The 10786-nt window shown below is 40.3% G+C and overlaps 1 protein-coding gene across 1 annotated transcript in view; it reads right to left on the reverse strand.

Annotated features, from left to right (window-relative positions):
- The window catches only part of LOC104083506 (tubulin polyglutamylase TTLL5-like), a 72025-nt gene extending 61673 nt beyond the window's left edge, over positions 1–10352 (reverse strand). Inside the window, exon 1 of the mRNA XM_009587010.1 lies at positions 10166–10352. Within this exon, the coding sequence (XP_009585305.1) occupies positions 10166–10309 (144 nt within the window). The 5' untranslated portion in view covers positions 10310–10352. The remainder of the gene's footprint in view (positions 1–10165) is intronic.
- Positions 10353–10786: the final 434 nt, after the last annotated feature.

The following is a 10786-nucleotide window of genomic DNA, read 5'->3' on the forward strand; positions in this document are numbered from 1 at the left end:
GACCTGTACAGTGTGTTTTGGCACACTGGCAGTTTGCTTTGTGGCACTTTTCCTCTGCTGAGGACAAGGCAGGCCAAGGTAGCACACTGTGTAATTGACACAGGTAACTGAGGAGAGGCACAGGTTCAAATATTGTTGTAGCTGATGTTAAACTGAAGCTCGCTATTCTGGGATTCCTGTGGCATATTATTCCCGCAAGGTCACTCTGGGGTGCTGTAAAGTGCCCATTCCAATTCTTCCTCACTCCCTCTCCCCTGTCCTAAGGTTTAGTAAACTAATCTGTGTCTTGCTAATTTCCACCTTCTGTCCAAATGAAAAATGTAGAATGAGAAAAGTGCCCCATCCTCCTATGATCTGTCAGCATGTTTGCAGGAATCCTGGATGCTGGATCTTGGGCACAGATCGGCTGCATAGCAGAGATGGAGGCAGCTCAGTATAGCCCTTGCCTGGGTGGTCTGATGTTATCCCTGTGATTAAACTCCCTAGCTAGAAAAATTGGAGCTATTCCTAATGATAGCTGGGTCCTGAAATCTCACACTCTCCCTCACAGAGAGGGGCAGAGCTCCCACCAGGCTTCCCCTTCTCCTTCTCTTCCTCCTCCTCCTGGTGAAGCTGGCCAATTCAACACATTCTTCAGTTCACTAGCATTAATAACTACAAAGTACTACAGACTGGTAGATATCAACTGCAGCCCCCCACACTAGCCAGTGATAGGGACCTCACACAGATCCAGCATTGCAGAAGAAAACCTTCTTTTTACCTTACTGCATATTTCAGAGAGAAGTAGCATGCTATTCACAAAGAAAAAACACATACATATCCAGGATACAGCTACCTGGCTCTGGATCTACACACATGCTGTGCATTTTAATGTCCTCCCCATAGAAAGTCCCGCAATACAAGCACACAAAAATATTTTATGATAAACACACGTGAAACAAAGACTTTAGGATTAATGCCTGGTAAGGAACACAGCAGAGGGCAAAGAAGTCTGGATTATTTTCGTCACAGCCTTCATCCATCCCTCCATCAGGAAAGGCCAATGGCTAACAGTAGGTACAGATGAAAAAACCCGCTTAGTTCAGGGGTCCAGAAGTAACATAGTAGCCAGTAGGGTCCCTATATCATAAATCAAGGCAGGAAAGGCAATTAAGTCCGTATACAATGAAAGGGGCTTACTGAACTGTATCTTCAGGCTTCATTCCCCAACTCACCACCAATGCATCTGCTGTGATTCTCCAATAGTACTGTTACTATCTTAGGCTCATGCTAGGCAACGGGCAAACTGAACAAGAAAATTTCAGAACAATTGAAAAATTGAGTCGAGTATCCTTAACATACTGACAACACTGCAGGTGAACCACTACACTACACATACTTACAAAGACATCACTCTAAAAACAATTAGCAATCATTTGCATGCCATAACTAGGGAAATCGCTAATTTCAGATACTGATTTCCTCACAAGTATCTCAGTAACCCACTTATCATAAAGGAAATATTTAGCTTGACCACAGTAAAGCAATGTAGCAAAGAAAAAGTCATAAATATGGAAGCAGCAGCATAGCACACGTTCCTCAGTATTAAAGACAAAAGGTCAGTTCAGAGCAATGGCCCAGCAAACTCGCTATCCTGCCTGACATATTTCAGAAGATGGAAGAAATTTTAGTTTCCATGCATCTAACTAAAACATCTTATTGATAAGGAAAATTAATTTATTATTTCTGTATGTTAAAACCTAGGGATCTATCATTTGCAAAATGCTCATTATTCTGTCTGAGGTAACTATGGCCTGTTAAGATTTCTGCCTTAATCTTGTTGCAGGAAGTTTCAGAAGGTAAGTATATTCTGTGACAATAACTATTCACTTTTATTATCAGTTTTTACTCTGATGTCTTCCTACTAAACTGACTTCCTATTCTTATTATGAGAAACATGAAAAAAATCAACTTTATTTACCTTGTCATCCACTGCTCTGTATAATTCCTTCATACCTATCTCCATCCTAAACAAACTTAATATTTTAACTTCCTCGTTAAAAATGCATTTTGCAATTAATTGTTGTAGTCACTCATCTGTGAATCCCAGTTATTTTTCCTGAATTCAGTTTAAGAATGGCAATCAGAACTGAAAACAGTTTTTCAATGGAGGGCATGTAATTGATGCTTACATAATTACATACTATTGCCTGTCCTGTTCCTTAAACATGCTAATAATTTGTTTGTTGCCTTTATTGCTTGACTTAGAACAGGCATCTCCACTGAGCTTTGCAGAACAAAACTCATTTTTTCTTCCCTAAATGATTGATTCAAAGCTTATTACTTTAAGCAGTTAAAATTATTGCTTGTCATGTAATCAGTTATTTGTAAACACTGAACTTCATCTGCCATTATCTTGCCCAGTTAATGCAGTTAAATTTCTCTTAGCTTTTCTCATAATAATCAACAAAAGAATACAGATGCGCTGACAAATTACCAGGAGGTAGGTTCAAGTTTACAGCACACACATAACTTCACAGTAAATGAACATCTGGACACTTGTAGCCCACATTATACTGAAGGTAACAAGAGGTTACCTCATGTAGTAAACATGAGCTGCACAAGCATACGTTCGCTTGGATGAACACTATAGAGTAGTTAATCTACTGTAAATTCACACCCCATATTACCTTGCAATAACTTGCTTTTATATTCATTCTTTAGGTAATAATATGCCAGTCATTATGAACCTCCTCCTTTCAAATTTTTAATTTTACACTCCTTCGTGTGCATTCCATATTCTGCATTTTCAGTTATCCACTTGCTGTATAGCAAATTGGCTCGTTATTCTTCTGTTTGCTTTCTGTCTGTTTTTGATCTATAACAAAACTTTACCTCTCACCCTACAGATACTTGGCTTGCTTAACAGTTCTTGCTGAAAGCTTGTCAAAAACTTTTTTGAAAGTAGAACGAGTTCTACTAGATGCTATTTTTCTCAGTTCAAAGAATTCTAAAAGATCAAGACATTGGTTGGGTGTTTTGTTTTGGTTTTTTTTTGTCTGAATTATGTTTATATGGGCAAATTAAAATTCCATTTTCATTTCAATTGAATATATATCTGCTAGTGGAGCAAGACCCGCTGCTTCAATTTACAGGAAACTTTAGGGTCCTTATTACAGATAAGCACATTTGTTGCCTTTCTGTCCTCTATACCAGCTTTACCACACCTTTCAGTAGAAACTTTGTCACTTCACTGTTGCGTTTCTGAAATCCTAAATGTATACCATCCAGCCATAGAAGTTTCACAAAACATTTGTTGCCTATCTTTTCTCCTAGGAGCTTAACTTCATTACCTGGAAAGAAAATGTATCTCCTCTGTATCTACTATAATGAAAAATAACACAAAAGTAATTATTTAATATCTCTAATGCACATATCCTCTGAAATGTACTTCTACAGACCTAGACTATATCCCCACTGAACTAATAAATTAATCTATCAATAGCCTATTTAAGGAAATCTGATTTCCTGTGGCATCCCTGCGTGTCTCTGGCGAATAACCACATCATTCACAAGACTGCTACCTATGATATCTTCAAGATCTTTCCTCCCTATGTCCCCCTAAACTTACAAGCAAGAAGCAGCACATGTTGCAGCTAGTTCCAAATTAGAAGCCTGTTCACTGCTAATTAATATATGCATTCTGACTGGGTAGGCAGCAGTTCAAACAGAACAGATATGTTGAACTCCACTTGATTTTAGCCCTCAGCTGAAACACTCTCACAGGCCTTGCACTTCTATGCACTTAACATTTTTCATGCAACAGGTCAGAATGTACTATCTTCAAGACTAATTTAGTTGAAACTTCTTACTTGTTTTCTTACAACCTTTTGAGCTCAGATACCTCCTTATTATCCTACTCAGCCATGAACTTACCAGGTTAATGCTGGATCCTCAAAGGCACACGTTTTCTATAGAGAACTCTGTGTTGCTTGCTCCCAAACGTATTGGGTAGTTAACTAGAGGAACATCTTGTTAATTTTGGATGCTGTGGAGTTAGATGGCAAGTACTGCAAAAATCAGGCAGTGTTTGAAAGATCTCTTATGGATAGTGGTACATAATTCTGACTGTTTGTCACAACCTCAAAATCAGCTTCATTATTAGATTTTATGTAATAATTTTATGTAATCACAAAAACATTGCAAATTTGTGTTTTTAAGTGAATAAAATGGAATAAAATTCCTCAGAAGTAAAAACTAACATTCATTGTTAACAGCTATATTTAACAATAAAGATTCTCCTTAGCAGCTGACGTCATCTACCTGGACTTGTGCAAAGCATTCGACACTGTCCCACATGACATCCTTGTCTCTAAATTAGAGAAACATGGATTTGATGGATGGACCACTTGGTGGATAAGGAATTGGCTGGATGGTTGCATTCAAAGAGTTGCGGTCAAGGGCTCAATGTCCAAGCGAAGACCAGTGACGAGTGGCGTTCCTCAGGGGTCAGTATTGGGACCAGCACTATTTAACGTCTTTGTCAGCAACACGGACAGTGGGATTGAGTGCACCCTCAGCAAATTTGCCGATGACACCAAGCTGTATAGTGCGGTCAACACGCTGGAGGGAAGGGATGCCATCCAGAGGGACCTTGACAGGCTTGAGAAGTGGGCCCGTGCAAACCTCATGAAGGTCAACAAGGCCAAGTGCAAGGTTCCTGCACATGGTTTGGGGCAATCCCAAGCACAAATACAGGCTGGGCAGAGAATGGATTGAGAGCAGCCCTGAGGAGAAGGACTTGGGGGTGTTGGTTGATGAGAAGCTCAACGTGACCCAGCAACGTGTGCTTGCAGCCCTGATCCTGGCCTGCATCAAAAGAAGCGTGACCAGCAGGTCAAGGGAGGTGATTCTCCACCTCTACTCCACTCTCGTGAGACCCCACCTGGAATACCTGTGATCAGCTCTGGGGTCCCCAGTATAAGAAGGAGATGGACCTGTTGAAGCGAGTCCAGAAGAGGGCCATGAAGATGATCAGAGAGCTGGAGCACCTCTCCGATGAAGACAGGCTGAGAGAGTTGGGGTTGTTCAGCCTGGAGAAGAGAAGGCTCCGGGGAGACCTTATAGCAGCCTTCCAGTACCTGAAGGGGGCCTGCAAGAAAGCTGGAGAGGGACGTTTTACAAGGGCATGTAGTGACAGGACAAGGGGTAAGGGCTTTAAAATGAAAGAGGGTAGATTTAGATTAGATAGAAGGAAGAAATTCTTCACCATGAGGGTGGTGAGGCACGGGAACAGGTGGCCCAGAGAAGCTGTGGATGCCTCATCCCTGGAAGTGTTCAAGGCCAGGTTGGATGGGGCTTTGAGCAATCTGGTCTAGTGGAAGGAGGCCCTGACCATGGCAGGGGGGTTGGAACTAGATGATCTCTAAGGTCCCTTCCAACCCAAACCATTCTATGATTTTATGATTCACTGTATTTATTAATTTGTAATGCTGAATATTTATCTTTCATAACCTAACTTGAGATTGTCATACTCCAGTGTGTCCTTAGGGTAACATCTTTCCTGCACTTACCATTAAAGACAGTTACAGAAGTTACCCAAACAGCTGCTCCTTTTCTGGTCTAAGATAGAATAATACTGCTCCTCTTTTCTCTCTATTCATCTCTCTCTCATTCCTGGGCAGTAAGGCATCATACAGTGATGCAAGGGATTAAGTAATGATTCTTATGGGTTCTAGATCAATATTTCTACTGTATACCCTTGTGAAGGCACCTCTGTTTTCTCCATGTTGCAAGCATGAAGATGCACTGATGAAATTTTATAAGATATAATGAAAAATATTTTTCAAAAATACAGATTAATGAAAGGCAAAATGTTCTCACACACTTTGTGACACAGTCTGTGAAGACTAAAAACTAACTGTGTACAAGGCAATGAAACCGCACATCAGTAAGGCTTTACCTTCCTACATCTCCACCTCCCATATTATAAGAACAGTTCATTTCATGAGTATCACTGTGAAGTTCTCATCTGGTATTTCAGAAGCAAATAGAGACGACTAACAAGATAGAAAGCTGATGTAATCACAAAAATCTTGTTTTAAGATGACAGATTTTAAATATATTGTTCAAAGCTCGTCAGGTACTTAAAATTTTCCCTTTGAATATTGTCATTTCAGCAACCAATTGGCTTAACAAATTAAACTGATTTAATACAGAGGGTAGAATCCAAGAGCATAAGAGAGAAAACATGAAACAGGTGCTTTGGGCACAGGTAGGAAACAGTGAAGAACAGCAGGGATTGGAGACAGACAGAGGTGGACTCCCAACCAGAATGGCAACATCATTCCAAGCACAGCTGTTAAGGCTACATTCCTGGGAACCCTAGAGACCCACACTAGTACACAGATACCAGAAGCAATTCTCACAAGAATGGGAATGGAAAACAAGCTTCCCAGCTGCTCTTGGAAGGAGGTAATGTATTCAGAGTACCCCCCACCCCCAAGACACAGCTGGGCACAACACAGGGAATCAAGGCACAGACAAATGCATTCAACTCTCACATAGAAGTTCTTGCCCTTGGAAAAGAAACACAGTCCACAGCAATAGTAGCATTTTCAAAAGTCTCTCTTTCACACACACCCTCCAAATCAATAGTCCTAATCTTGCTATTAAACATAATTAAATGCAAATATCAAGTCCCTTTCATACCAGCCAGGTACTTTCCAACAAGGTAGACTAACTCCAAGTTTCTGGAGTGGCTTTAAACAATTATTATTTAGGTAAGTGATGTTCTCTTCCAGAGGCCGTCTTCATGCCAATTTATTTTAGAATGGTTTTACTTTAAAAGAACTATTATATTTCAAGTGGCTTAAACAGAGGAGTGAAAAGGGGGAAAAAATAACAATTCAGATTCTCCCGTCTAGAAATGCATAGGAAAGTAGTGTCCTGTTGACCCTCATACAAGTCCTATCTCTAACCTCTCAGCTTTCAATTCCTTCTCCTGTCCCAAAGCCACCAGGGTTTCATAACCCAGAGTCCCCAAACACTCCCATCCCAAGTCTTTCCCCACTTCAACCCATACCAATGGCCTTTCACTTCTCACTTCTCTCTAGCTGTTTACTAAATCCTCTCCCATATGTTTCTCTATCTCTTCCGCCCCTATCTTCCCCCCTCCTGGTTCAGATCAAATCCTTGCCTGCCCAAATCTATAACCACGCAGCACTCTCAAATAGCTTCACTGATATCTACTCTTGCGCAAATCACTTTCCAAACTGCCAGCCTACTCTGTAATGCCTGCACTTCTCCTATTCATTCAATCCCCCTGCTTCAAATCCACATCCATACCTAGTGGCTCAACGCCAGATGTTCTGCTTTCAGGTCCCTCAACAATGAGCCCAACCCTTGCTTGGCTTCTCCAGTTTTGCCTGTAAGGGCACTTGCTGCCATACTATCATGCTTTTTTGTATGCTAGTACCTCTTGTCACCCTTCATTGTCATTCCTGCAGAACTAAAACCCTTGGTCCCAGTTGCAAGACAGGCTTTAAAAGTCAGGCTGGATCAAAAAAAATAATCAGAATGACTCTTAGATGACAGAAAGGTAGAACGTGTCCAGGGGGGAAAAAAAAAAAAAAAAAAAAGCACAAGCAGTAGCCGTATGCTTTAGCTATGTTCTTTTGGGCCTTGCAGTTACATCTGAACCTTCCAAAACTTCACCGTTTCAGGTACAGGATAATAGCCTCAGCTTAGAAATTACTATATGCCATAAATTGAGTACTGAAGAATCAGATTGCCTTAAAAGAAAAACTGTCCTCAACTAAACCATCCAAATTTTCATACTAAGCAAGCTTCAGATTTCATCTCTCCAAAGGGATTATTGCAGAAACATGGAGAATCACAGTAGAGAGCAGATGTATAGAACTGAATAGACGCAGGCTCAGGAAGGAAATTCATTGTCAGACAGCTCCAGCTCTAAACTTTTCATTGACTTGTGAATCCCTTTCTACATGGATCTTTTTCATGATAACAGAAGATCACTAAGACACAACCCAACCCATGTTTCTGTATTTCACTACAGAAGCAAAGCCTGTACAAACACTGTGTAGCCAAATACAAAAGATATCAAGGTCACTCAGAAAATCTACATTGTCTGCTAGGAGCTGAGGTCTTTATTGTTTGCTTGTCACAAAGAAGGGAATTAGCACCTTCATTCTCCTTCCATACATTTCCCACCTCTTCTGTGGGAAAGTACCTTGGGAGAACCCAGAAGCAAAAAGCAATGCAGACACATCTATCACGACCAACACATTTCCAGAGCTACCACTGCACTTCACAGCCACTTTCAGACTTGAGTATACCTACACTGATTGGTGGCTAAACAGGTTTCAGCCTCTACCATCTACAATTACCAGAGTATGCTCCTTTGTCACCCAACACAGCTGTACTCACAAAGCTACCAGCCCCTCCCATGTAGATCTTTGTGAATTCCTCTCTGGATTCCCCCTTCTATATTTCCTAATTTAACTAGCAGTAACCAGCAGTAACCAGCAGTTTAAAAATCATCTAATAGCTACATAAAAGGCAGCAAGAGGACAACTTGGGTTCTCTAGACAGACCTAAGAAACCACAGCAGTTGGAGCCAACTGCGAAATGAGTGGTTTTAGGGAGAAAGTCTATGAATTTATTTTTAAAAGTTCTTTTCTGAAAAGACTGAAATGAAATAGATGCATTTCAATTTTTTCCCAAATATGTATTTAGATACTAATTTTTATCCAAGGAGGCATTTTCCATCATATATTTAGCTTTCAACAAATCAGCACTTCCTGAATGAAAATGTTTCACTACCAACTTTTTGAACAGTTCTACTGACAAAGTTTAGCTTAAAAAAGCTGAATTCTGATTTCATTAAGAGAACCAGACTGACAGCTCTGAATATTACTGGACAATCAAACAAGTTTCTCTGGATGTTCCCCATACCACTTCAGGCTTTGAAAGATCAAATTCTCTAAGTAGGGTCTGGCCTGATGCAAGATCAGGCCTCAGCATCACTGGTATATTCAGTGCTCACGTTCCCTGCTGAGTCCATCAAGAAGAAAGTGCGTTGTTTTTGTGACTTATCCTTTAAAGTTCAAGGCCTACCTGCAAAGACCAGAGTGCCTGTGTTGGTTTTGGAACTGCCCAGACTAAATCACAACCTTGAACTAGATGTAGAAGGGTCCAAAAATCTATTCAGCTTCCTAGAGTTATAGATGCACCCCACCTTTTGAAAAAGACATATTGCCAATCATCTAACCAGATATTCAAAGTCCAAACATATAACAATAAAATTGAAAGAAGCAAAAAGAAGCAAATAGCAGCAGCTATTGCAATTATTGAACATGCCTCAGAAAACTTAGCAAAACATCACCGATAAAACAATACTTCCAAAATCAAAGTATCAGAGCAGAGATACTTAAACTGTTTGTCCCTAGGAAGTAAGAGAAGGAAAAAATTAATTTCCAAGGCAAAGTGCCTATCCTGGAGAACCTCCAGTTGGCAGCTTAATTAACTGAGAAGTGGCCAACTTGAACACCTTTGACGAACACAACTATAGCATATTATAAAGAAAAAAAAAAGACTATGTGTGTAGCCATTTAGGACATAACTAATCAAAAAGAATTATGAAACTCAGTGGAATTCTGCCAGAAGCCAATGTAAATTTGATATATACCACCATGTTTAGCAAAAGGATTATCATATCCCATGCTAGTAAGTACTGCATTATGTCCTTACAATGTTATTGGAATATAGAATTTTCATCAGAACCCATTCTGCAGACTTCCATTCCCAGCACTGTGATGACACACTGGAGGAACAAGGAAGCAAATCGCATGGAAGCACAAACCTGAGAAGACTTGGTTTTATTGTTTAATAAGACCAAGCATGGATTTGATTTTTTATAATGTATTTTCTAATCCTCTGCCCAGTCTTGCTTTCTTCTATAAAACAACTTTAGCAATGTTCTTGTCATCTCACAGAATATCAAAATTCTGGTCGCTGTAAACACTTCAGAACAACAATACGAGAGAAATCGATTTTCATGAGATTTACTCCTTCCAGCACGTCTCATCCCAGCCTGGTGCTGACACAGAAGCCTGTGACAGACTTTTCTGTTGTCACAGGGACTCTACCTTTACTACTTACATACCTGCTGTGTAAGAAGACTCATGTGGCTTGGTGGGGAATACTGACAGGCTGTTTGCTTTTCTGCCAGCTGCTGCAGTTCTGCTGTTACCATACTGGGGCTGTAACGTTTGCCCTGGGAAGAAGTAGCTTCTGCATCCTTGTGCATCCTGGCTGAACCCACACGCTGCCCACTTGTACTGCGATGGCACAAACCTACCAAACAAACATTTGGATATGCTTAGTGAGCGGTATGTCAGACTCACTCACCCTGCTGATCACAGAGACACAAAAGCAGGTATGAGAGTTTCGGCAGATTCTAAGGAGAACACAGCCTTCTATTCTGCATGGGTATTGCCTATATGAGCTTTTGTCAATTCCAAACCCTTATTCTCTTTATCATAATGTATCTAATGGCACCCAATTCCAGAGAATATTGGCTGCTGTTACCTAAGTTAAATCTATTTGTTTTTCCTTAAAAACAAGTTGATCCCTTTAAACAAGCTACTCAGTTGGGAAGTCAGATTTATTTTAATGCTAGAAAGGTTGTCAATATATGTACAGCAACCTTAGTGAACATGTGCTGACCCTGACGTACAACCTAAAGCAAATGTATACCATCATAAAAAAATATATATAATTTTAT

The sequence above is a fragment of the Fulmarus glacialis genome, unplaced genomic scaffold, assembly GCF_000690835.1.
Source record: "Fulmarus glacialis isolate BGI_N327 unplaced genomic scaffold, ASM69083v1 scaffold14511, whole genome shotgun sequence".
NCBI classification, from domain to species: Eukaryota; Metazoa; Chordata; class Aves; order Procellariiformes; family Procellariidae; genus Fulmarus; species Fulmarus glacialis.